General features: G+C 45.3%; 1 protein-coding gene and 1 long non-coding RNA gene across 3 annotated transcripts; one reads left to right on the forward strand and one right to left on the reverse strand.

Annotated features, from left to right (window-relative positions):
• Positions 1 to 2,934: 2,934 nt before the first annotated feature.
• RRP12 (ribosomal RNA processing 12 homolog) lies at positions 2,935 to 24,962 on the forward strand. The gene is made up of 34 exons (XM_081006737.1): positions 2,935 to 3,143; positions 3,778 to 4,019; positions 5,161 to 5,244; positions 7,074 to 7,150; positions 8,150 to 8,255; positions 8,710 to 8,826; positions 9,096 to 9,234; positions 9,383 to 9,510; positions 9,828 to 9,926; positions 10,138 to 10,229; positions 10,319 to 10,430; positions 10,978 to 11,078; positions 11,174 to 11,288; positions 11,574 to 11,716; positions 12,237 to 12,358; positions 12,953 to 13,017; positions 13,130 to 13,292; positions 13,562 to 13,716; positions 15,206 to 15,273; positions 16,007 to 16,100; positions 16,884 to 17,042; positions 17,164 to 17,244; positions 18,148 to 18,253; positions 19,202 to 19,309; positions 19,683 to 19,840; positions 20,211 to 20,302; positions 20,713 to 20,871; positions 21,061 to 21,233; positions 21,360 to 21,473; positions 22,393 to 22,442; positions 22,678 to 22,756; positions 23,585 to 23,652; positions 24,016 to 24,095; positions 24,494 to 24,962. Exons 1-34 carry the CDS (start codon positions 3,005 to 3,007, stop codon positions 24,594 to 24,596), a joined length of 3,891 nt encoding a protein of 1,296 aa, XP_080862863.1. The 5' UTR covers positions 2,935 to 3,004; the 3' UTR covers positions 24,597 to 24,962.
• On the reverse strand, positions 10,352 to 27,200 carry LOC308477811. 2 transcript variants are annotated; one of them, XR_013986716.1, is made up of 5 exons: positions 27,030 to 27,200; positions 23,271 to 23,337; positions 12,170 to 12,345; positions 11,537 to 11,696; positions 10,352 to 10,489 (listed from the first exon to the last, which is right to left on the reverse strand). It is a non-coding gene; the product is annotated as an uncharacterized lncRNA (long non-coding RNA). The 2 variants fall into 2 exon arrangements; XR_013986715.1 differs by lacking the exon at positions 23,271 to 23,337.
• Between the last annotated feature and the right edge of the window lie 40 nt (positions 27,201 to 27,240).

The following is a 27,240-nucleotide window of genomic DNA, read 5'->3' on the forward strand; positions in this document are numbered from 1 at the left end:
GCCAGTCCAGGCATCAGGGGGTTGCAACTTTGCATGCTTGAATGTTCCTCTTGTGTGGCAGGGAATTCTGCCTCTAGAAAGCTAGAGTGTAAAGGAATGAAAGTCCCACCTTATTTTCTTCCTGTCGTGCTCAAAACAGGGCAGATATCTGACCCCCACCCCAGCTAAAGTGATACTGGCCTGAAAAAATCTTCACAAAAGTGTTTGAGAGAATGTGAGGCTAACAACCAATACCATAGTGAAGGTCTTCTAGGCTTGCGTGCTGAGCATGCTGCTTTGTGGAAGTGAGTCATGGGCAGGAGTGACACCCCAATGCCATATGTGCTGCGTCAGGAAGATTTTGGGCATCACATGGCAGGACACAGTCTCAAACAAAGATGTGCTCTCCCAAGCCCACATTCGCAGCCTATTTGCACTTCTGTCTTAGCAACCTTGGTCATGTACACATGACCAGCCAGGCAGGATTCCCAAGGATCTCTACACTACATCAACTCTGTGTTACAAAGATGTCCACAAACACGATATGAAGGTTGACAACATTAATCTTGCAGTGTGGGCATCCCTTGCAGATGTTCACAGTGCCTGGAGACAGACAGGTTGTGTATCCACAGCATGGACCAGAGGAGGAATGACCGCTGGGAGGAGCACAGAGAGAAGCAACATCACGGTGCACCTGTAATGGATGTCTTCCCCTCATAGGTGCCAACTCCAACATGAGCACCCACAAAATTCCCCATGAAGGGGCTTGGCACCCACAAATGTTGGTGCCTGAGCCATGCACACTGCATGGCACCATGGGCCCGGGCACCCATGGTGACAGGTCCGAGTTGGCACTCCTGCTTCCAGTGCCCCACCTGCAATAAAACATATACCGTATTTTTTGCTCCATAACACTCACTTTTTTTCTCCTAGAAAGTAAGGGGAAATGTCTATGCGTGTTATGGAGTGAATGCCTACGGATGGCGGGGGGATCTGCTGCAGTCGTGAGCAGAGGATCCATGGTTCCCCTTCCTTCCCTCCTCCGTGGCTCGCTTTGAAACAGCAAAGCGGGAGAAGAGCCGCTGAGTGGGGAGGAGAGAGGGACAGAAAGCCTGCTTGATTTGAAGGAGCAAAGCAGGAGAGGAGAGGAGCCGCTTACATGAGTGTAAGCGGCTCCTGTCCAGTTGGCTCCTTTAAAGCAAGCAGGCTCTCTGTCCCTCTCTCCTCCCCACTCAGCTCGCTAAATAGCAGCAAAGTTTTTCAGCTCGCTAAGCCGGGGAGGTGGGAGAGAAGCAGAGCCTGCTTTCTTTAAAGGAGCAAAGTGGGAGAGGAGAGGAGCCTTCTCCTCTTATACCCCTCTTCTGCATTATTAGCAGCATCCTTTCTCCACACACCCCACGTGTTCTCCTTGTTCCTTGAGTGCTTTTCCTTCCTTCCCCACTTAAAACATGGTTACAAAGCACGGATCCACATGGATCCTCAGGAGTTTTGCACTGGGTCACCCCAAATTCACCATCAGATCACATAGCATGTCCATGGCTACAGCTTGCAACAAAAAAATCACGCACCCACTGTTGCCTGGGGCCGCAGTGGTGCAAAAATGTGGTTACAAAGCATGGATCCACATGGATCCTCAGGATTTTTGCATTGGGCTACCCCAAACTCACCGTCAGATCACATGTCTGTGGCCACAGCATGAGCCACAAAAATCATACATCCACTGTTTTGTTTAGAATATTTTTTTTCTTGTTTTCCTCCTCTAAAAACTATGTGCATGTTATGGTCTGGTGCGTGTTATAGAGCGAAAAATACGGTATTTACTGTATTGGTATCTACAGACACAGCAGGTGCTGTAACTCTCCAATGGTTTGACTTTACCCCCAAAGGCACACTCTTCCATAAATGGCCTCCAAGGCACCTGGTCACAGTGCTGACACTAATCAATGCTGCCTAAGGCACTGTGCCTCCAGGTTACCCAATTTACATACAAGACAAACTGGTGTTATATTTCCCACCAGCCTTGCTCTTGAAAACAAAATGTAGCACTTTTGAGTGCTACATCTAGCTTCATTAACCATGAACCCCAAAACTTGGGATCCCCTCCAAACCGGTGCCTAAGTTATTTAGGCATTTTGCCACATCGCCCAAACTGTGAAACAGATACATCAAACTATCCATTTGGAGTAAATTGGACAAGGTGGGATTTTGAGTGCTGTTAACTAGAAACCACAGTTTGGTGTATCTCTTACTGTGCTTTTCGGGAAGTGCTGCAAAGCTTGGGGTTTCTGCTGCAAAACAACTGCAAAACTTTGGCACTGGTTTGGAGAGTATCGAACAACATTGGGTTTGGGGGTGATATCCGTGACCCCCGGTTTGATGTATCAATTTCTCAGTTCGGGGGCCACTGCAAAACATAAGGTTTGGGCTGAAAAACTCTGCAAAACGATTGCAAAACGTTGTCACTGGTACGGAGGGGATTCTAAATTTGGGAGTTTGTAGTCAATACACCAACACGGGGCAGAGATGGAGTTGGAACCCATGCCTTTCTGCGAATAATTGTCAAGAAGGAATGGGATCAACGAGTATGGCATGAAACACTAGTTCTTAACTCTTAGTTAATTAAAAAAAACAAGTTCGAAATCCGCTTTATATCTACTTTTTGCTATCAATCCTCACCACGCTCGTGAACAATTTAACCACCTTTTTTAAAAAAAAGAAAACACCTTCTGCTGCCATAACAGACAAACAGACTCATCTAGTGAGTCAAGGACTTGTGGCAGCATTAAGATTCTACTCCCGGCCTTTTACGCCCACTACCCTTTCGTCGCATATGGAGGGTTATTAACGAGGTCGGAAGTGGATGTTGTATTTTTTTCCCCTTTCCCTCTTTGGATAGGGGCGGAAAACGTTAGAGGGAAAGCGGAAGTTGATTCTCCGCACGGACGCGGATAACCGGAAGCGCTTGGAAAACAAGGCGGAACTGAGGAGCCGCACGTGGGGTTTCTCGTGGCCTGCGCCGTTCAGAATGGGGCGTTCGGGCAAGTTGCGCTCCGGCTCTGCCAGTAAACTCAAGCGCTGGCGCAAGGGGCATAGCAGCGACAGTAACCCGGAGGGGAGACGCTACCGCCTGGCTGCCCGGGGTCGCTTGCTCGCTCCCCGATCCGGTATGTGCGGCCAGGATAAGTGGGGGAATAGGAAGCACTTAGAGAAGGAGGGGGGATCGGAATAGAAGGGCTTCAGAGAGAGAGAAATCTGCTACGAGGGCCTATAGCATCATGGGGTTGAAGAAAAGCATTCTTCACCCGGAGAAATGTACTTTGTTTAGTTATCCTACGTTATTGAACGTTAAAACCGTGGAACTTTCCGAGCTGAATGAATTCCTGTACCCACCCTGTGTGATATAGCTGGTGTCAGCATCTTATGTGCCCCATAACACAATACAAAAGACAAGAAGTATATATTTTCTCCTATTAAGTGTGACATTTCATTTTCCGCAGCCACCCTTGTTGCTATGGGTGAAGTACCGCTGTCTGTAGTGCTTGTTCATTGATGGTTAAGTTGGAATAATAGTTGTGGAAGGATACTTGTGCAAACTTTGATACCAAGCCAGTGAGTAGCTATCTAAAGCCGTGGCCAGCCTGTTGTGGATTAATCTCCTTTCTGGATTGCCTGGAAACAACTTGGCTTGTCATTTGCGACTCTCTTGGTAGGCCTTATATGGACAGAAACCTCATAGCAATCTGTTATGAAGTGTGTTCCCTCCCCAGTGTTGATTGAAGGTTTGTCTTTCCCTTACAGAAAACAGTAACCTGACTGTGGATGCTCTGAAACTGCACAATGAACTGCAGTCATCAGGACCCCTGCCTGCCTCACGGGATGGGGAAGGGAGTCAGCTGCGCATGGAGGAGGATGACAATGCCGAAACTGCTAAGACCCACAAATCTTCAGCCACCTTCCTGAGTGGACTGAGTGACTGCACCAGCCTCACCTTCAATAAAGTGCAGCGTTTCTGGGAGTCCAACTCTGCGGCTCACAAGGAGGTAATTGAATGCCAACTCCTAGGAAGTCACAAGGGCAGTGAAAGGGAGGGGCAAAGAATATTGGGGGAAAGCACGCAGAGGAAAAAGTCAGTTTTTGACTGTAAGAGGAGATGGAGTGGAAGAGAGGCCAGCAGAGAAGAAAGTGGGTAAACAATACATTAGAAGGAATGCAGAAAAGTGGATACCAAGCAACCAAAGTGATAGACTAAAAGAAGTTACAGCAGTCAACTGACAGTGTGTCACACAAGCAGCAGTTATGTTGTTAGCTCATTGTTAACTGCCCTAAAGCTACAATATTAATAAGTAATACAGTGGTACCTCGGGTTACAGACGCTTCAGGTTACAGACTCCGCTAACCCAGAAATAGTACCTCAGGTTAAGAACTTTGCTTCAGGATGAGAACAGAAATTGTGCGGCGGTGGAAGGCCCAATTATCTAAAGTGGTACCTCAGGTTAAGAACGGCCCTCCGGAACGAATTAAGTTCTTAACCTGAGGTACCACTGTAATCATATTCATAAGAGTTGCCAGTCTGCCTCTCTCCGTTCGTAACTGAGAACTGTGTGCACTATATTTGTTATTCCGGATTGAACAGTTTGTAGTTGATGGCTGTCTGGTAATAATGTAAGAGATGGACCCTCAGAGGCACATTATGAATGCACTGGCTTCCTGCTACATATTGGGGGCACTTTGATGCCTTCATTGTTCTGAGGGAAATGGAGAAAGAATTGCTATGCCATTTTGGAAATTTAAAGCAGAACTTGAATTCATACTTAGATTGCAAGAATTAGAAAAGTGGGCATTGTGCCTCCATCTCCAGATTGAAGGAGCAAGTGAAATGAATGTCAATCTACCGCTCATCTCCCTGGATCTGTAGTTCAGACACAACCTTCCTACTCTCATGTCAGCTCAAGAGCCCAGCACAGTGGTTATAGATAGCTGATCTGCTCTTCCAGCTATTTGCTTATCTATGTCAAAATCATGCTGACCAGTAATCAGTGGTGAAGTTTTCAGTCTCTCCGGGAAGCATTCATAGGGATGGACAACAATACTTACATGTAGGTGTTGGGGTGGCATGTTGTGAGGGAATGTTAAATTAATTTGGGCTTTAATCTGAACTCTCACACTTGTATTCTTTGATAGATATGTGCGGTATTGGCTGCTGTCACCGAGGTGATCCGAGCACAGGGTGGCGTAGAGAGTGAGACAGAGTATTTTGGTGCATTGGTAAGTACCAGTACTGTGAAATGAAGCAGGCAGGAGCTACCTGGAAGTTTCAGGTCACTAATATGTACAGTTGAGTGTGGTTACTATGTGTGGTTAATATGTACAGTTAATATGTACAGAGTGTGGTTAATATGTACAGTTGAGTGTGGTTACTGCTGTGATCGCAGTACCCATCAATAATCCCAATAAACAAACAGACTTGACCGTCATAGGGCAAATAGCAGACAGGAAGTAATGGCAAGACCTTGTAGCATTTGCATGAACATTTTATCTTGCTTCCCTTCATGCTTATTACTTATTTATTTTATTACTATGTTTACATCTTGCCCTTCAAGGAAAATTTTCAGGGAAGCTTAAATAAAATTCAGTAAGCACAACCAACACCAATCCCACTGGATGAAACAATTCCAAACACCAGTCGGAGTGGTGGTGGTGAGATAAGGCTCCACTGGATATGCACTCAGCCTAGGGAACAGGGAAATATACCACTAAGAAAATTGCAAAATGGTGCATCCATGGTAGCAACTGCAGAGGGAGCCAATGAACTCATGATAATAATTGAGCCCCACAACACAGCCCTCGTCTATATTTCTGACACTCATATACTGGTGGTGGCATGCTATGATTGGGTGCTCCCTGCAGCATATCCTGCATTTTATCATAACAATATGGGAGGTGGGGGAAGATTGTCACATGAGCCAGCATATGGCCAGGTTGTTGTTGCCATTATTATTATTTAAATTTGGATACCGCCCTTCATCTGAAGATCTCAGGGTGGTTTCATAGCGTAAAAATACAGAATAAAACCACAAAGTACATACCGTAGTTTTCGCTCCATAACACACATTTTTTTCCTCCTAGAAAGTAAGGGGAAATGTCTGTGCGTGTTATGGAGCGATTGCTTCCCTCCTCCGTGGCTCGCTTTGAAACAGCAAAGCGGGAGAAGAGCCACTGAATGGGGAGGAGAGAGGGACAGAGAGCCTACTTCTTTAAAGGAGCAAAGCAGGAGAGGAGAGGAGCCGCTTACACGAGTGTAAGCGGCTCCTGTCTGGTTGGCTCCTTTAAAGCAAGCAGGCTCTCTGTATCTCTCTCCTCCCCACACAGCGGCTCTTCTCCCGCTTTGCTGGAAATAGCAGGAAAGATTTTCAGCTCGCTGGGGGGCGGGGGGAGGAGGAGAGAAGCAGAAACTGCTTGCTTTAAAGGAGCAAAGCGGGAGAGGAGAGGAGCCTTCTCCCCTTATACCCCTCTTCTGCATTATTAGCAGCATCCTTCTCCACACACTCCACGCGTGCTCCTTGTCCCTGGAGTGGTTTTCCTTCCCTCCCCATTTAAAACGTTTTTACAAAGCACAGATCCACATGGATCCTCAGGATTTTTGCACTGGGTCACCGCAAATTCACCATCAGATCACATAGCATGTCCATGGCTACAGTTTGCACCAAAAAAATCATGCACCCACTGTTGCCTGGGGCCGCAGTGGTGCAAAAACGTGGTTACAAACATGGATCCACATGGATCCTCAGGATTTTTGCATTGGCCTACCCCAGACTCACCGTCAGATCACATGTCTGTGGCCACAGCATGAACCACAAAAATCAGACATCCACTGTTTCATTTAGAATATTTTTTTTTCTTGTTTTCCTCTTCTAAAAACTACGTGCGTGTTATGGTCAGATGCGTGTTATCGAGCGAAAAATACGGTAATATAAACATAATAAGAGCAAAAACAAACCAATAACCTAAAGGTGCTCCGTTAGACTTCAAGATGCAATCCCAGGGAGTCCAACATCCTTTCTAATTACTTCCTGCACCATACTATGTCTCCTCAGATGACTACTCTGGAAGCTGTGGAATCTCCAGAGTCCCTGGCTGCTGTTGCTTACCTGCTGAATCTGGTGTTGAAGAGGTGAGTTCAAAGAACATGAGAAAAGTACTTCTGGACCAAACCAGTAGCCCACATCAGGATGCTTTAGAAAAGGATTAGAAGAGTTGAGGATGCAAGCATAACCTTCAGTGCTATCTTGACTATTTCCTGGACAAAGGCTGATCTGGATGTAGCTATTGAATGCGTTGGGCCCTGTTGTGAATCCATTTACACTCTTGACCTCTTTTTTCTTGTATTTTGGCAATGAGTCCCCAAGATAAATTATCCTTCCACTTTGTGTTGCTGTTGCTTTTTAATTGATTGACACATTAATATGATGTGTTACTGAAATAAAAGTCCCCTAGCAATTTTTTGTCCCTGACCTTTTAAACTGTCCTTAATGATAAAAAATCTTGAATCTATTAGACATTCATTTTCTGGTATCTTTTCTGCAGCCCTCATCACTCAAGCACTTCTGTGTACATTTACCACTTCACGATATCTCTGTTTAGATAAGATGACCAGAATTCCCCCACATGACCCAAGTGTGGATGTTGTTGCTCTTACATTTGACAGTGGATAACTGTGCAAGTGATGAAGTGCAAGAGCTGGTCTGGGCCTTTGGTGACTCTCTTGTCTTTTGAAATAGAGTGGGTGATTCATGTACTGGGAGTTTAGAAGTATAGGGTGCTACCAAACTAAGCCTAGCTGCAAGAGAGTAAAGTTCCTTGGAAGCAAAGGGTAGTGGAATATAGTCATACCTTGGATCTTGAATGCCTTGGCTCCCGAACAAATTGGCTCCTGAATGATTGAAACCTGGAAGTGAGTGTTCTGGTTTTCAAACATTCCGGGATTCCGTGGCTTCCGATTGGCTGCAGGAGCTTCCTGCAGCCAATCAGAAGCCGCACTTTGGTTTCTGAACATTTTGGAAGTTGAACAGACTTCTGTAATGGATTCTGTTCGACTTCCAAGGTATGACTGTACTTGCTATTGTTTTTGCCTAACATTGATGCCTCCTCCTATCTCTTAACTCCCAAATAGGGTACCAGGTCCTGTGCTGATCAAGAAGTTCTCTGATACATCAAAGGCCTTTATGGGGATCTTAGGCTCCCAAGCCTGTGGAGATTCCACCTCGGCCCTGCGCTGGGTAAGTGTTTCAGGAGAAGACTAACTGTGGGGCAGGAGGGACATCTGGATATTGGGTGTAGGCAGCTGTTGTGATTAATAGAATCCTTTATGTAGTGTGATGTGCCCTTGTGATTGTATTGTGAAATCCCTTTGTGATGTTTCATGGGAAATAATGCAGAAATGAAATATAAATAAATTAAAAATGCATGTCCCGGAGTCAGGGGCCATTCTGCATAGCTTCTTGGTTTATTGCTTTTCACCCCACCACCCCCACAAGCAAGGTGTGTGGAGCAGTGCTGGGTTGAATGAATCCTGTTGATAGGCCCAGAGATAAAGGGCGTAGGTAGTGGTGTCAGATGCATCAGAAATTTAAAACTGAACCCCTGGCTTAAGGGCTTACTCGTGTATATGGAAGGATGTTTCCTGGCATAGTGATAGCACTCTATGTCCATCCTTAATCTGTCTCCTTTCAGGTACTCTCCTGCCTAGCTACATTGCTGCGAAGACAGAACCTGGTAGCTTGGAATTACCCTGTGACAATGCAAGTTTTTCATGGCATTCTGAGCTTTACTGTCCATGTCAAGCCCAAGGTGAGTTCACATCACCTACCCTGCTCAGCACAAACCAGTCAGTTTCACTGCACTTGGCAGCATGCACCCCAACGCTGCCACAGTAACTTTCACTTTTGTTTCATCTGTTAACTGTATGTCCCACCTTTCCATGTGGAATGTCTATGGGGGCTAACAATAAAGTGTAATAAGAGATGCAGCCCATTTCCAGTATGTAACTGCTTGGAGTTGGGCATGAAGTAAACAGCCCAGCTCACCACCCTCTCTCCCTCCCCTTTCCTCGGTTGCAGGTTCGCAAGGCTGCTCAGCATGGTGTTTGCTCCATCCTGAGAGGTAGCGAATTCCTCTTTGGGGATGGGGCTCCCTCGCATCACCCAGCTGCATCTTCTGCTGCCAAGTTCTGCGTGCAAGAGATTGAGAAAGCTGGAGGTACTGGAGACGGGAGATTCATGAGTTGTGTTTTATTAATATTTGCAAGCTGCTCTGGAACAAATCTCCCTGAAGGGTGGGGTGTGAGTTTTATAATAATAAACTCTGTTGGAGAAGGTAGCAGTGCTAGACCTCTTTGGTTTTCCAGGTGCCAAAGAGGCCACAACCACTCTTCATGTACTCACTCTGCTGCGTGACTTGCTGCCCTGCCTGCCTGCCCCATCTGTCAAATCTTGCTGCGAGACCCTCCTTCGAGTTATGACCCTCAGCCATGTGGTGAGCTCTCTTCTGTTGGTTAACAGTGGCTTTGTGGTGCTGCCTCTGCTCAGGGGATGCCACACCGCCCAGTGGGGAGAGCCAACATGCTTCAGTAAGAATGAAAGCATGAATAGTCTTTGTTTGTTACCAATGGGGGCTTGGTATGAATTACCTATGTACCTAAAGTCCCTCTTAAGGATGGGAAATAATTGCCCTGTCACTTTAGGAGGGACACTCCATTACCATATTTGGCACACTGGCTTTTGTGGGGGAGCCAATGTATCTGGTGCTTTTAAAAGAACTTATTTTTACACATCTTCTCTCCACCCCCCCAGCTAGTGACAGCATGTGCTATGAAAGCTTTCCACAGCCTCTTCGTTGCGCAGCCGCCCCCATCCTGCCTGCCAGCTGAACTCAATGCCCAGATCATCATGGTGAGTACTGTAAGAGTCAGGCTAGATGAGTGGGAGGTGCATAACCAGCCCTGGGGGCTCAAATATTTAGTTACTCGTTTTGGTACATATATATCCTACTTTCCAAGGCAAAAACCCTTCTCAAAGCAGTTCACGAGCTAGTATCAATACAACTTTAAAACAATGCAGATTCAGTAAACAACCAATAATGCTCTCTATTCTGCTTTACCAGGCCCTATATGACTATTTACCCAGTGAAAATGACCTGCAGCCTCTGCTGGCCTGGCTATCTGTCATGGAGCGGGCACATGTCAATCTGGCAAAGTAAGGAGGAGAGCAGTGGGGAAGATGGATGGGTGGTGTTGGGTCTACTCCCCAGCTGGTCCATAACAAAAGGTCTCTCCATTCTCTAGGCTGCAGTGGGATCTTTGCTGGGCTCACCTTTCCCGCCTCTTCAGTGCGGCAATGAACTGCTTCCTTTCTCCTCACACACAGGTGGCGGCGGCTGCTGCTCAAACCCTAAAGGTACTGTCCCATCTTTTCTCCCAAGTGTACCATGTAGGGCTGTCAAGAATTGTGTGCTGCTGAAATAAAGATTTGTTTGGCATTTCAGTGAAAGTAAGCGACCCCACTCTCCCCAAAAGTCCTCTTTGTGAATAGACACCTACAGAGAACTTTTGCATTGCCAGCTTCAGTTCAACCCCGTGATGTAACAGGATACTTGGACCTACAGCCAGCTTGCTGCAAGCACTGATTGGCACTCACCGAAAGCCTGCTTTAAGGAGGCATCAGCTGTGCTGGTGGGGAACTCCTTAGCACAGTCCATCACTGCAGGCTTGCTGTATAGCCAGTCAGCTGGCAGCACAAGTTTCTCTTGGCAAGGAATAACTGGAGCACTTTCATGCTCCTGATTGTTTGGCATCTATGTCACCATGTGGGTAAGAGGGCATGGTTTGAGGAAAACTGCCTTGTGGGCCCAATTGGGACACATGCTGGACTTTGCCCACCCCTGCTGTAAGGAGAGTGGGCTAGTGCTAAAGGTCTATGTGTGTGTGTTTGCCTCTTGTTGTAGGTCTTGCTCAATGAATGCGTGGCCCCCCACATGGCAGAGCTGGGGCTGGTTTCCTCTGCCACCCCCTCTGGACCAGCTGCTCACGTCTGCAAGATGTTCAGGTAGAAGAAGTGGCCCAGCGGGTTGAGGGAAAGAGGTCAAAATCCTGGTTTTGAAAGGCTGTGTGTTGAATAGCTATTTGCTTTTCTCCTTGCAGGGCAGTGGAAGAGGGCTTGACATACCGATTCCATGCGGCATGGGCCTCCGTGTTGCAGGTTCTGAAGACTTTCTTTGAAGTGTGTGGGCATCAGTGCCATCTCGCCATGTGTAAGGTAAATGAGTTTCTGTGGTGACAGCCCTGTTCCACCAGAGACAAGAAGGGATCCCCATGGCAAAAGAACATTTGGACACTGAGGCCCTGCAAACTTCTGAGATGCATTGTTGCTAAACTTTTCTAGAGCTCTTAGGATCGTGAGCTGGAGATTCGTGGATGCATAAATGTGTGTTATACAGTGGATATAAAGAAGTCAGTGATAGGAGTCATTATAAGAGGGTAGGCTGTTTTATAACACATGCTTACTTGTGTGATGCTCTCTTTCGTTTTCTTTTTTCTGCAGTGCTTACAGTCCTTAGCTGACCTGCGTGGCTCCCCACACTTTCCTCACACCGTGCTGCTCGACCAGACTCTAGGGGCTGCAGTGACCACTATGGGCCCCGAGGTGGTTCTACAGGCTGTGCCCCTAGATATTGATGGTACAGAGTGAGTATAATCTCTGCCTTTCTGGGTTTCTGATGTTTCTATACCTTCCCATAAGACAAGCCCAGCTGGATCAAGCCATCTAGTTTAACATCCTGTTCTAACTGTGGCCATAGGCAGATTCAAATCGGATTTCGCTACCACCTGAATAGGATAGAAATGTGACTGTCTGAATGGACATCTGCATCAGGGTTCATATGAAAAGAATAGTTGGGATCCCATACTCTTCCATTAATTAGGAATACTGTTGCATGTTGCAAACTCTTGTTTAGAATGGGTTAGCAAAATCGCATTTGAATCTGCCTTTGCCATTTAGTTGGATGCTCCAAGACCAGAAATTCTTGGACAGGATTGTAGGCTGTTTACTACTTGGGGCTTTCACACCTCCACTATCTTACGGCATTGTTGTAGCTGAAAGTACTCCCAAAGGAACATCGGCACCAAAATCCAACATACCCAGGTACATTGCTTCCCCAATCCTCTTAATTTTGTCATTTGTTCTCTCTTCTGCTTCCTCCACAAGGGAGACACTGGATTTCCCCCGTAGCTGGCTCCTTCCTGTACTCCGAGACAGTATCCGAGATGCACCCCTTGCCTTCTTCTCCAGTTACTTCCTGCCACTGGCTGCCACTCTAAAACACAGAGGTAACTGACAGTGTAGATGGGCAAGACCATGAGCACATACCAGCAGACCTGAGTGTTGGACCTTAAAAGAGCATGACAACAGCTCCATCTCTAGTGTTTAAGATTGCAGTAGAGCTGTGGTACATTCCGCCTGGAGAATCCATCAGAAAATCTACCACACCAGACATCCCAAAACAAAATCCAGCTTCTAATGAGATTTCCCCTACCCTTCAGCAAGTACCAGATTTGGGGTATTTGGGAATACAGAATGAAAAAAAATACAGATGTTAAAGCTCCACATTTGAAGTCTCCATCTTGGGATTTAGTTATAGTCTATTGTTGCATACCAGTACTGTTTGCATTCAGCAAGCAGAAATTCATCCTTTGTGTCTGCACCAATTGTGGCTTTGGATACGGGTTAGATCTGCACAAATATATGGGTCATCTATTGTATGGAGTGCATCATGACAGCAGTTGCCTGTAAATTTCATGAGATTTTATATAATGTGCAAACTCCAGGTGTCCTACAGGCAGAGTGCATTGATTTTCCCCTTAGGTTAACTTCTTCATATATACTAAGCTACAGTCACAGACCTCTCTCTTACCTTTCTCCAGCCACAGAGCTTGACGAGGCTAAACGGAACTTAGAAGCCAAGATCTATGATACACTGCAGTGGCAGGTGAGGCAGCACCCCAACAGTTTTGCTTTGCGTGTTTTCTGCATCTAGGTCTGGCACCCTGTTTTGGAGAGTAACTGTGGTTTGTAACAATGCTCCTTTCTCTGTCTTTCAGATCTGGACCCTTCTGCCTGGTTTCTGCAGCCAGCCTACCGATGTGGTATCCTCCTTCAAAGGACTGGCACGTACTTTGGGCATGGCCATCAGCGATCGCCCTGATCTGCGGCTCGTTGTGTGCCAAGCTTTGCGCAGGCTAATTAACAAAGGCTGTCAAACAGGTAAGATCTGTCCGTGGAAGTGACCCTTGCTCAGTTTACTCTGGCTAAGTCACTGTGGCTGGAGCTGTTTCTGTGCTAGTTCTGCTTCTTGCTGAGGATGCAAGAGGGGAGAAAGAAGGGTAGAGTGCCTGGCAGGAGTCTTCTGCCGATTCCAACATTTTGAAGCATGCTTTACCAGCAGCATCTTTCTTTCTTTCTTTCTTTCTTTCTTTCTTTCTTTCTTTCTTTCTTTCTTTCTCTCCATTCTCTATATTTGCTTCTCTTTGCAGAGGCCGAGCGTGCTGAAGTTGGGCGTTTTGCAAAGAACTTCCTGCCCATTCTATTCAATGCCTATAGCCAGGAGGGTGGTGCCAGCGAAAGCCCTGTACAGCGGCGTTCTGTGTTGGACACTATAAGGGCCTACTTGACTGTGACGGAGCCAGGGGTGAGCAAAGCTCTGTGAACAAGACCAGACTTCTGAGATCATCACCACTTGCTTTGTCATTCCACCTTTCCTCTAGAAAGTGGGAAGCCAGCAGGGTTACTAGTTTCCAAATTCTCAAGACTTGGTTTTCAGGGCTTATTTTAAACTTTTTTTAATATTGTGTTTTAATTGTTGTAACCTGCCCTGGGACCTTGGAATGAAGGGTGAGTAATAGATTGTAATAGCAATATCAATCACCTCATGTGGGCCAGCTCTATAAGTGAACAACATTGCTAGGAATAATAATAATAATAATAATAATAATAATTATTATTATTATTATTATTATTATTATTTGTATGCCGCCCATCTGACTGGGGTGCCCCAGCCACTCTGGACAGCTTCCAACAAATTATAAAACCACAGTAAAACATCAATCCTTAAAAACTTCCCTATACTGGGCTGCTTTCAAATGTCTTCTAAACGTCAAATAGTTGTTTATTTCCTTGATATCTGATGAGAGGGTATTCTACAGGGCTGGCACCACTACCAAGAAGGCCCTCTGCTGGTTCCCTGCAACTTCACTTCTTGCAGGGAGGGAACTGCCAGAAGGCCCTCGAAGCTGGACCTCAGACAAGGGCCATTCTCCTTATTTTAGCCTCTTAATATAATTAACATATTTTTGTAGTGATAAAACAGGATGGATCAATGGGCAACAGTCTATACACATAAGATACATTTTCTTTTTCTGTTGTAAGTCCCACATATTAATATAAAAGCAGATGGGTGGATGTGCAGAACACTGACTATCATCTCAAAATGAAAAGCCCTTTGCTAGAAAGGCTTCTCATCTGCCACTTTGGAATGTTCACTCTTCAAGGTCATAGCAGAGAACTGAAAGACTGCAGTGTTTGCTAGTATGGCTTCCAAAAGCACAAATCAAAATATTGTTTAACCCTGAAGTGTTCACGCAGGAGGTTTTATAGTTGAGTTCTCTTAGGCCTTGTCAGATCCAATATGGTTGCACTTCTTTTTGCTTCAGACCAACTGGATACAAGCTGGTCACATCTCTAAGGTCTGCCAGTGCTAGGAGAGAGAGAGGGGCAGGTGTCTGTAGCTGGGTGGATCTCAAACATGTGGGGGGAGGCCTTTCCCCATTAGGGCTAGGAGAATGGGGCTATGACTGCTGACACCTACAAAAACTGAGGCTGCTCAGTTCAGTGGTTTTTGTTGGGGCAGGGTGCTACTGTTATTGATACTGATTTTTTTGTATCCTTTTAAAGATTTTATAATAGCATTTATGTGGAAATTGTTCAATTTGTGTACTTTTTGATGTTTTATTTATTGTTTATGACTGCGTTTGGTTATGTTTGTAATTATGTGTTTTCCCATGCTGTGAGCTGCCTTGCGCATGTTTTGAACTATGGAAAGACAGCATACAAATATAACAATGTATGTGTGGTGCAAAAGGAAAGCTCTGGGGATGACACTCTCTTTATCTCTATTGCAGATGGTGCATGCTTTCCTAGAGAAAGCTAGTGAAAAACTGACCAGCTCTGATAGTTCAGAGTTCACTAGGTAAGGACACCTCAGAGTTTGGATCCATCTTTTTCCATACAGTGGAGAAGAGTATCCTCAGATGGGTTACCCACTTTTCTGTTACATAAAGGTAAAGGGACCCCTGACCATTAGGTCCAGTCGTGAGCGATTCTGGGGTTGTGGCACTCATCTCGTTTTATTGGCCGAGGAAGCCGGCGTACAGCTTCCGGGTCATGTGGCCAGCATGACTAAGCCGCTTCTGGTGAACCAGAGCAGCGCACGGAAACGCCGTTTACCTTCCCGCCGGAGCAGTACCTATTTATCTACTTGCACTTTGACGTGCTTTCGAACTGCTAGGTGGGCAGGAGCAGGGACCGAGCAATGGGAGCTCACCCTGTCACGGGGATTCGAACTGCCGACCTTCTGATCAGCAAGTCCTAGGCTCAGTGGTTTAACCCTATGTGCATAGGCCTATGTAAATCAGTATTGTTTTCATCTTTCTGTGGAGTAAGCCCCTCTCTGCCCCACTCCTGTTAAGCTCCAGAGCACCTCATTGGAGGCCGGATTTTTTCCTCTGTTCCTCCCAGGTGCTCCCCTCTCCCTGCAAGTCAGAGAAGGCAGAGAGAGTGGGATGCACCTGGCCCTAGTAATTGTGGAATCTGGTAGGTTTGCATTAATAAGTAGTTGGCTTTGTACTATTCCCAGGGAGAAGCAGAGTCCTAAAGATTAGCTTTTGTGTTCACGCTTGCTAACTGTGCCTTCCCTGTTGCAGGCTTTCTGTGTTGGACCTTGTTGTAGCCATGGCCCCTTATGCAGATGAGCCATCTCTGCATGATCTCTATAGCACCATCCAATCCTCCTTACAGGTGAGCTGCCTTTCAGTTGGCTGTTGGAGTGTATGCTGTGAAACATTGCAAGCTCCAGGCCTGCTAGCTTTGACCACCATGATCCCTGCTCTTCCTGAGAGTGCCATATTGACATCCTTAAAATCAGTTTAGCTATTATATTTAGGGAGACAGTGTCTTAATCTGTTCAGAAGGAGGCTGCAGAGTTGTTTGACCTTATCCATATTACTTGGCTTCTGCTCCCAAAGTTGTGTGGAATCAGTAGGGCATGTTTGTCTATGATCCATTGCTATCCTGGTCAGGCATAATCAGATAATAACCTAGCTGTCTGCTTTGGGCAACCCTATGGTCCTTGTTTCATGTTGAGTGCCTATCCTTGCATCTTCTTGGCCACAGGGGTAACCTCCTAGGTGTTTTCCCAGCTGTGTGGGAGCTGCTTATCCTTGAACATTTTATGTGTAGCAAGGAGAATGTTCAGATGATCCAACTGATGCTGATTCTGTGCAAAAGACTCATGTAATTGACCCTCACATTCCATACGCTTGTGACATTTAAACAGTCTCTCAACCACATGGAAACCACTGACAGATATTCAGCTCCTATGCAACTAAAATATCTAAAAGGGACTAGATGGTCCTCAGGTCCCTTCTAACTTTGTAATTCTATGATTCTATAGATGTGGCCTCTACCTGGTTTCTGGAATACTCTTCCCCCAACTTCCATATTGTGCAGGCTGAGAGCCTCTGTTCTTGTGTGCATGCAGTTTGTTTTTGCTAACTAATTTGTCTGGTATAATCATCCTAGAACAAAGACCACAGGATACAGAAGAAGGCTTATCGGGTGCTGGAGGAAATATGTGCCTCTGACAGGCCTGCCTGTCAAAACTTTGTTAGAAGTCATCTGGAGGAGCTACAGAGTGCCCTGCTAGGCTCTTTGCCCAGTGCCACTTCACCTGCCAAGAGGGTAAGGAAGGTGTCTGGGGAGAAGACACTTGGGTAGGGTGCTGAAGCACGGGTGGTGATAGAAATAAGAGATTGCTGTCCCTGCCTGCCTCTAACTCCACACTCCCATTCTTTGTTCCCAGCCCCGTTTGAAGTGCCTCTTCCATGTTGTCAAGCAGCTCGCAGTGGAGCATGAGGACTTCGTTACTGCCCTGGTGCCAGAGGTGAGCAGAAAAGGGAGTGGCAGGCAGGGTGCTGAAGGAATGGGGAAAGTAGGTGGGCATTTGTGTCCGCAGAAGATGGGGAGAAATAGTACTTCTGGGGCTAGAGGTGGGAGCATGCATGGAACTAAATCTTCATCTCCAAACAGAGCCAAGTTATGGTACAAATTCTGCTATATCCCCACATCTTTCTGGCCCATAAATGAAATTTTCTCCTCTCCTGCATGCTGCAAACAAACTCAAGCCCTTTGGCAAGTGTAGCTATGCAGCATGGTAATCCTCTCTCATTCCTTGCTTGCCTTGTTTCTTTTTCATTACAAACATCTTGTTCTCATGCTGTGAATAAGCTGTTGTAATTCAGAATTAGGAATTTTGCTTCTCCTACTTTGCGATGAGGGAATAAATATATTCTCCCATCAGTGGAAGATGATACCCTGTAGTTGGTTGCTGCTCCCACTTACTTGGACAGGCAGGGCTTAAGCAGTTTTGCCTTAGTCCTTGAAAGTTAGAAGTTACTGCCAGTTTCTGACTTGCCTGCTCTGCAGTGCTCCATCTTCAGGTTTACCTGATTTACTCTCTTTTTTAAAAGCAACGAACTAGAAATGTTTCCTCCCTCCTTGAATCTGGATTAGATAGCGACTGCCTTTGTGAAATCCTCAGAACAAGAAGTTCCCTACTGCGGAAAGTGTTTTGTCTGTTGTCACACGTTTAAAAAAAATAGGTCAACTTGATGGCTATAGTTTTTGTGTTTGGGAAAGTCATAGATTGGCTGGAGCTCTGGTAATACATTTTAGACCAATGGCTTATATTTCAGTTCTCTCTGAAAGCTGATGCTGATAATACAGTGATGTTGAAAACTGGGAGGCAGAGGTGGTATGGGGTGATGACAGGTACCTTTGTATTTAGGTCATACTCTGCACGAAGGAGGTGTCGGTGGGTGCCCGCAAGAACGCTTACAACTTACTTGTAGAGATCGGTCATGCTTTCCTGCGCTTTGGCCCCACACCAAAAGGTGAGTCCTGGTTTGCCTACATTGGGCTGTTACCAAAAAGAGATGGACTTTTTTGTCCTGTCAAAAGCTGTGCTGGCTCCTATGTACACCCCTTCTATTTTTGACTACCTTACATTGCTTTCCATCTCTGCTTCATTTATTCCAGTAATTTTAGTCAACTCTCCTCTTATCACTGGTCCATATAACCTCTTCTGAGTTTTTCCAAATTAGCCAAATTTTGCATTTAATTGCTGAATTGGGACCTGGATGAACTTTGTTCAAACTGAAAATCTGTACATATTGATTTTTTTGTGTAATTCTGTTTAGCAAAGGGCAATCTCTATGCAGGGTACTGAAGTCTAACCACTTGACTACTAGAAATCCTCCTTAATCTCCTGTTTCAGAGATCTCATCAGATAGTGCCTACACATTTTTCAGATTATCCTTGAATCATAAGTACTAGAATTTTAAATTTGGCATCTGATATTAAATTCCACAGTAATTAAAGAAATGCAGGATTCACTTAGCCTAGCCTGAGGCTTTGAATATCCCAGTCTTCCACCCTTGCGCTGTATAAAGCAGAACATATTTAACATTTCAGATTGGTTCCTGCTTTCAGAAGAAGGGTTTTCAGTAGTCAGAACATGGGGACTTTTCTGTCCTTCCTAATTCAGTGTCTTATAACTGTTGCCTGTTCCCTTCCCAATATTGCCTATCTACTATTGATATCTGTACTCTTGTCTTTTTGGTCTCTGATATTCCAGCTTACTCAGAGACCTGGATGTTAGCATTGTCTCCATAGTGCCTGGGTTCCTCTTTTGAAAACCTTTCATTCACACTGGGTTTTCTGCATCATTGTAGCCATTTTCTGGGGGAGCCTCTTCAGCCCCAATGCCACCTGTGTGGTATAGTTGGTATCTTACTTTTAGCAGTTTCAGTGCAATAACCCCCAGCATTTATTCCCTCTAGATGGAATGCAGCGTTATCTCCTCCTGGTTTATGCGGGCTTGACCGGTTCAGTCACCATGATCAGTTGCACGGTGCTCGCTCTTGCCCGTTTGCTCTTTGAGTTCAAAGGTGAGAGATCTGAATGCCAAAAACTTGCTGGATAATGCTTATAGCCTCAGTAGTTTAGTACAGAATTCTTCTGCAATTGGCAGGCACCAAACAGAGTTTAGAGACTGCTATTTGAACTGAGCTTATTGCATGGATGGACATGCTAATGGATATGTCCAAGGGTAACATGAATGGTTGTATTCACTATCCTGAGCAGAGAGCTCTGTGCCCTTGGGGTTCCAAGCACCACACCAGTTGTAAGCACTGTGAGGCCTGTGCTGGGTTGCTGCTGAGCAGAAAACTTGCTGAAAGTAACCCGAGCCCTGTGTTGTCTGGCTCTCAGTAGAATCTGAAGAATTGAAGTATGTCTAAGATTAGCTTTACTCTACTGCAGAACACGTTGGGTCAGATGCCCTGGAGCAGCTCATGCAGCATGTCTGCCTCATGGTAGGCTCACGGACGCGGGATGTCGTCAAGTCAGCTTTGGGCTTCCTCAAGGTCGCACTCTTGCTCCTGGACACGGCACTGTTGAGTCGGCACTTGGAGACCATGGTGAGAAGAGGGAATACACTAGGGCAGCCTGTAGGAAGGAAGGTTCTGGGAATAAGAGTAGCTTAGTTTGCGTAACTTAAAGGGAGTGACGCAGAAAGGTGCCTGAATTGTTGGAACCTATTTCTGCCCGTTGTCTTGTCTAGTTCCTGACTCAAGAGTTCATGGGTATATATTGGAATTAATGATCCACTCTTTCCCCAGCTTTGGTGAGGTGTTGTCCCACTTATCGTGCTGTTGGGAAGCAGTAGAAGCCCAGGGAGAGGGGCAGGTTTGCACACATGCATGAGAGAGAGAACCAAGGGAATTTATTTCATGCAAGGTGTGGTTGGGGGGGGGCATCAAAATTCTAAAGCTTGTGCTCTGCTTACAGTTAGAAGCCATAGGAGGATTGACAGACGACATGAGACGCCATTTCCGCATGAAGCTACGAAACCTCCTCTCCAAAATGATCCGCAAATTTGGGTAAGTTCTGGGATTAGCGGGAGGACCGGGGAGATCCTGTGTTGTGATGCTCAGGAAGGAAAAGTTCTAAGATCTATATCACATTGCTCAAACACTGCTCATTCCAAAGCACTTGCTTCCTAGATGTGCTTGTCTTGAACTGTGCCATCTTGGATACAGCTTCATGCACACAAAACCTTGAGAGTGATGACCAAGCACTTGATAGTAGTCCAGATGTTGCTGGACTCCAACTGACATTAGCTCTAACCAATATGGCCAAAGGTCTGGGATTAACTGGAATTTTAGTTCCAACAGTTGGAAGGCCACAGGTTAAGCACTGGTCTAATGTCTGTCTGACTTCTATGACTGGTAGTGGGGGATACGTGAGAGACTGATTTCTGTGACACTGGTCTTCCATCTTTACTTCCCAGGTTTGAGCCATTGCAGGCTTTGCTTCCTGAGTCGTATCGCAAGGTGCTGTTGAATATCCGCAAGGCTGAGGCAAGGAACCGCAAGCGGCAAGCTGTGAAACGGGCAGCAGCCACTTCTGTAGAAGAGGGAGGACCATCACAGCGTCCCATGGGGGAGAGGTATTGATGTAGTGCTGGTCTTTTGTCTTCATGTCATGCCATTGTTGAACCTAAAAGCTACAGTTTTTTAAGGCTAGAGCAGGAGGGGTGTCTGCCATGGCAAGTGCGTTAGAAGGTGAAGTGTTCTTTATGTTCCTCTGCACCCTCAGTAAGTACTACTTGCATTGCCTCTTGCCTTCTTGTTTACAGTATGGAGGAGGTCCTGGCAGACTCGGACTCTGATCTTGAAGATGACATCAAGCAGCACAAAGGAAAAGAAACTAGGAAAGTGCTACGGCAACAAAGCCAGGCCTGGCTTAAGGAGGGAGAAGGCGATGAGCCCCTCAACTTCTTGGACCCTAATGTGGCCCAAAGGGTTCTGGGTAAGGAGCTGTTTGACAGTGGCACAATCTGCCTTTTCAGTTTGGGGAAAGTGGGAGATCATTTATGCTGAGATAAAGGAGTTGTCCTATCTCCTTGTAAGTCTTTTGTGATCTTCTTTTATGCAGCTACCAAACCAGGCACAGGCCAGGCTGCTAAAATCAGCCATGACTTCAAGGTATCAGCTGATGGCCGTCTCATTATATGTGAAGAGGAGGAGGAAGAAGAAGAAGGGGCTAAAGGTACTGGTGGATAGTCTAATGTATTCAGCTGAAAACTGGCCATCAGTGGTCTACAAACTATGACTGGGCTTGGTATCCAAGCAGTAGTTTATGTTAACCAGCTGTGAAGTCCAGTTCCACTATGATAGTATCAATATTGTATACGTTTATGATCCCGATACTGTTTGATGGAATTGTTTGAAGTTGGATAACTTGGGCTTTATGTAGGCTGGTAAACATGTGATTTATTTGTTTTACTTTCAACATGTGATTCACTCCAGGGCTTTTGACACTTTTAGCCCTTTCAAATTAAGACTGTTCACTGTCTTCACGTAAAATTATAATGTGCTTAAATATGTATTTACTTCAAACTATTTTTATACTGCCCTTCCATTAAAATAATTAAATAATTATAATGTAATAATATAATAATTTACTGGAAACATAAAGCAGTCCAATAAAACATACAATACAATGTAGGTGCCACCACAGAGAAAGCACTATTCCATGTAATCACAAATGGAGTTAGTGCCATAGGATGCGACGCAAATCAGCAGTGCCTCCTCCAAATATCTTAGGGAACATCTAAAATATGTTGCTCAGGGCTTACCAGCTGTTAAATGTTAACCCAACTTACATTGTTTCCTGGTAATAAAAAACAGCAACCAAAATGTGTGTGGATTATTACAAAAATGAAGCACTAGCAGTTTTTCAAAGAGTGTTCTGGTGTGCTTGTGGCATGATTGCAGTCCTGTCCATATTCTTCTGGGAGTAAGCTCCTTTGAACACTTTGGTGTTTGCTTCTGATTAAAGTTTTATCATTTCAATGTGTAAAAACATATTGAACAGCTGAAATGCATACTTTTAACTATAAATGCAAAAGATTTTACAAAGATGTTTTATGTATTGTTCTCAAGCTGAATTTTGTTCTCTGTTACAGGAGTGGATGAAGAGATGGCAGATCTTATGCAGGAAGTCGGGATCCGAAGTGTAAGTACTGAGACATGGGCAGGAGGGGGGAAATAGGAATTTCAAGCATTTTCTTTAAAGGCCCACGCAGTTGCCAAGGTGAATTGCTTGCTGAAATCAAAGGGGAACTGAGCTTGACTGTCAAATACAGTTCTTATTTACCAAGCAGATAATGCAGGAAAGGGAGAAGGCCTTGGACCCTAGTGAGAAGCCTCATTCATGTAGCAAGTGCTGATGCTTGGAAACTCTGTTGCAGAAAAAGGCTCAAAAGCGCAGATTCCGGGAAGAAGCAGATGATGAGGAACTGGGCACTGATGCAAAACCACAGTATAAGGGTAAGTGCTTTTTTCTGGGCTGGTGGTGTAGACTTAGCTGCCTTATCACATTGGATACATATCCCTGTAATAGGGAAGGGAAAGAGAATGAGATGCTACTGCTTAAGGTTATTTATATACCACCATCTCAGAAAATTTCAGGATGGTATACAATGAAATGTTTACATAAAACACCATTAGAGTACGAAATAATCATTTCGATCAGCTCTATAGGCCTGCTGGCATATGAAGAAGAAGAAGAAGAGTTTGGATTTCGTATCCCGCCTTTCACTCCCTTTAAGGAGTCTCAAAGCGGCTAACATTCTCCTTTCCCTTCCTCCCCCACAACAAACACTCTGTGAGGTGAGTGGGGTTGATTGAGAGACTTCAAAGAAGTGTGACTGGCCCAAGGTCACCCAGCAGCTGCATGTGGAGGAGCGGAGACCCGAACCCGGTTCCCCAGATTACGAGACTACCGCTCTTAACCACTACACCACACATATGAGAGATGCCTGAAAGTCAAAAGCAAGGATACCTGCCAAATCTCTGCTGGAAGAGTGTTCCACACCATGGCCAACTTCTGCTCAAGTCCAGTTGGACCTCTGAAACAGGGGATAATGTGTTGTGATTATCCTACAAAACCACTCAGTGCTGTGCCTTGCTCTCAGTTAAACCTTAACACAGATAGCCCATCTGCAGTATGCTTTCTCGTGCTGCTGAAGCACAATAATGTGGTGGGGGAAGTGTTTGCACTTCAAGCCTGTGACGGTCCAGTGGTGGACTGGGCAGAAACATTTTTGTACAGCTGAGAAGCCTAGAAACTATTCCATTATTGTTTGTTCTTCACAGCTGGAGGTGTCGGAATCCATCGGCCTATTGGCAAGAATGCAGCACCTAGGCAAGCATACAAGGCAAAGGTAAGATTGTGATGTGATTAGTTAGGACCTGGCATTGTCATAACTCCCAGAAGTTGATTATTTATATAGAGCCACTTTCCCCCACATCATAGGAAGCCTTGTTTATTGGACTTACCAAGCAACTCAAGTACAGATTCATAGTATCTATTAACTCTCACCCTAAACACAGGGCTGCAGGCTGGCTCCCTTTTAAAGACGAATCTCTGTATCTCTAAGCTAGATCCTGTTTTGAATAATTGATCTGAATGTGAGGCATTGATAGACGTTGTGAAAGCTGATTTGAATGCCCATTTTGGTGGAAGTCTACATTTTTCCATGTCTTGCTTCCAGTCACTAAGCACTGATTCCCTTCTATTTCTACAGAAAGGCAAAGGTGATATCAAGAAGGGCCGCCTGGATCCTTATGCTTACATCCCACTGAACAGAGCCAAACTTAACAGAAGGTATGATATGGGGATGCTGTGGGGAGAGCATAGGAGAGCATTGTTAGTTCTGCTTGGACACATTGAAATTAATGGCCTTGACTAACTTAGGCCCTTAATTTCAATAGGTCTACTAAGAGTAGAACTTAACTCGATGCAACTCAGTGTCACTGTTCAGGATTTCTCTCTATCTGTAAAATGCTGCCATGGAGTTGTGTGTGCTTGAAACCAGCTATGTTCTCTTATCTCAAGCACTCTGCTGGATATTCCTCAGATTTGAAGCTTCCTTTTTCACTGGTATCCCAGGCCTGCTTTTGCTGCAGAAGCAGGGCACCTAAAGCCTCCATGGGAGAACTACACATGTACCTGCTGTGCTTGTGGCAGTACTCATTCTAATCTCTCCTCTCTCTTTCTGGCAGGAAAAACGCAAAACTTCAGGGACAGTATAAGGGCCTGATGAAGGGGGCCCAACGTGGTGCCCAAGCAGGCAAGAGGCATCGTAAGAAGCAGCCCCAAGTCTGAAGAAGACAGATCCCCTCCTCTAGGGTGCAGTTCCTGTCAAGGCAACCTGACTCTGGATCTGGTTGCTGCCACCTCACAACCTGAGCTGCTCTTTGGAAGTGGAATGAGATCACTAATTCCACACAGTTGCAGTGTATACTTTTCTCAGCCAAAAAACGGTGAAGATGTGTATTGTAGCCCAGACTCCCTTCTACTATTTATGGAGCTACGCAGTAGGGCTCTTCTCACCAGATGCTACTGCCATGGTTGTTGTTTTCTGCACAACTATGTGTGCTTCATCTAGCCTTGAACTTTGTGCAAGAGAGAGAAGTGTAATGAACTTCTGAGCAATAAATGTAACCAATGGAAGTTGGTTGTGTAAAAGCTGCTGTCCACATCTGTCTACTTTTTCTGGCTTGAAAAGTGCCAGAACTAGCAACATAGTTGTGCTGTTGGGAACTATGCTAAACTTTCTAGGAAGTTTAACATTTCTCTGCATTTCAGGATTTATTCTATGAGGAAAGTGACTGGTTGGTACTTGTGAAAATTAGAAAATAGTAGTATTATAGTCAGAGGCAGAAAGCTATGAGAAATTCTGAACCAAATTCCATGTGCCCATTTTATATGTTCTCTTGCTACATACATCCCAGTCAAGGAGTACCAGTCACAACACATGCACAGTGACAGAGCCAGTGAATCCACAATGAGGAGAATGTCCACGCCACACACATGCAAAATCATGCCATAGTTCCTGCAATCAGTCCCAGTTGCTCAGGCAGCAACAACACACACCCCTTCACACAGTCAGTTTGAATCCCCCCCCCCCCCCGCTGCTCATAAGTCTTATTAATCAACAAAGCACAGAGCATCCTTAACTTCCTTCATTGATTAGGTAAAGGTAAGGTAAAGGACCCCTGGACAGTTGAGTCCAGTCGAATTAGATGCTCATCTCTTTTGGGACAAGAGAGCCAGCGTTTGTCTGCAGACAGTTTTTCCGGGTCACGTGGCCACATGACCTATTTATCTACTCGAGCTGGTATGCTTTCAAACTGCTGGATTGGCAGCAGCAGGGACAAAGCAACAGGAGCCATTATCTCCTTATCTACAAGCTGTCAATACAAGCTGGGGGTGGATCGTGAGTACACTCGCAAGGCAGATGTCAGGGGGGGAAAACCTCAGCAAAAGTTTGCATGGCAGTTCATGAGTCACTGACCAGAGCAATAATACCCAACCCTTTATTTCAAAGGTTGACAAGATCTACAAAAGCCATAATGCACCAAACTATGTTTTGATGCATGTGAGTCAGTGATGGGGTTGCCATTTAATATCTAGTTTGCAACAGTGACATTTCATTTGAGACAATACATTTTTCAAAGCAAAGCAGAGCCAGGCAGATTTGGTGTGAAGGCTGAGGAGAGAATCCCTCCTTTTGTAGATGCTTGTAATGGATGCTTTAATTGAGATCTCTGTATTGCAGGGGGTTGAACTAGATGATTCTCTGGGTCCCTTCCAACTCTATAATTCTATGATTTTATGAAGACTTAATCCTAAAAGCTATACAGTGGTACCTCGGGTTACAGATGCTTCAGGTTACAGACTCCACTAACCCAGAAATAGTATTTCGGGTTAAGAACTTTGCTTCAGGATGAGAACAGAAATCGCACCACGGCGGTCCCATTAGCTAAAGTGGTACCTCAGGTTAAGAAGAGTTTCAGGTTAAGAACGGACCTCCAGAACAAATTAAGTTCTTAACCCGAGGTACCACTGTACTATAAATATAAAACTACTAACACTGGCATTACAGAAACAAGCATATCAGTTTACACTATTTTAATTCTAATATTTTGGTAAAAGATGAGTCTTCAGTAGGCCTTGACTAGCAGCACATAGTATTTTTTTTGCCATTTAACAGTTACATCTTATGCAAATGCATTCAACAAACACAAATTTTCCCTTCCCCAGGCATTTGAAATCAAATTAATTTGTGCTATTTTGTTATTTTTTCAAATACACTGCTAGCTGATGTGCAGTTGTAAATACCTTGGGGGCGGGGAACCTCTATCCCTTTTTATAGTGCAAGTAGCAATAGGTTTGCACTGCACGGTGTTTTAAAATATGTTCAACTTTTGGGGGAAAGACCGTAACTCTAGTAGAATACAAATTTGTTGAACTGGTCCCTGTAGCTGTGCTTTTTCAGCTGATTTCTGTGTCTCGACTTTCTAGGGAAGGCGCAAGAGCAGTCCTGGCCTGCTTATTTTAATGGTTAGTTGGCAATCTTATTAGGACACCTACCAACTTGGAAGGGCAGAGAGCTCACACAAGTGGACCTTTTGCCACACCAGCTCTGCATCTCTGCGACAACTACTACCTATTTCGTTAAGGGCGCAGGAAATATACGAGGGACATGGGGAGAGCTGTCGCTTCTAAGGGCTGAAAACGCTTCCTTTCGCCTACCGGGTCACAGCATAACACCGTAGCTGTCAAGAAGGCGTTGGAAATGTCGCCGAGAACACTACAAGCCCCAGAAAGCTTAAAGCCCCATTCTGGGTTTGCTCTTCCCACCCCCCGCCCGCCCGCCCACTTGTCTTTGCGGGTTATTTCTCCTCCTCGCCTCTCCTCGGTTTTCAACGGCGCTTCCAGGCCTGCCTGATGGTCGTTAGGCGTT

The sequence above is a fragment of the Podarcis pityusensis genome (genome assembly GCF_964106645.2).
Source record: "Podarcis pityusensis genome assembly, chromosome: 5".
Taxonomy (NCBI): Eukaryota; Metazoa; Chordata; class Lepidosauria; order Squamata; family Lacertidae; genus Podarcis; species Podarcis pityusensis.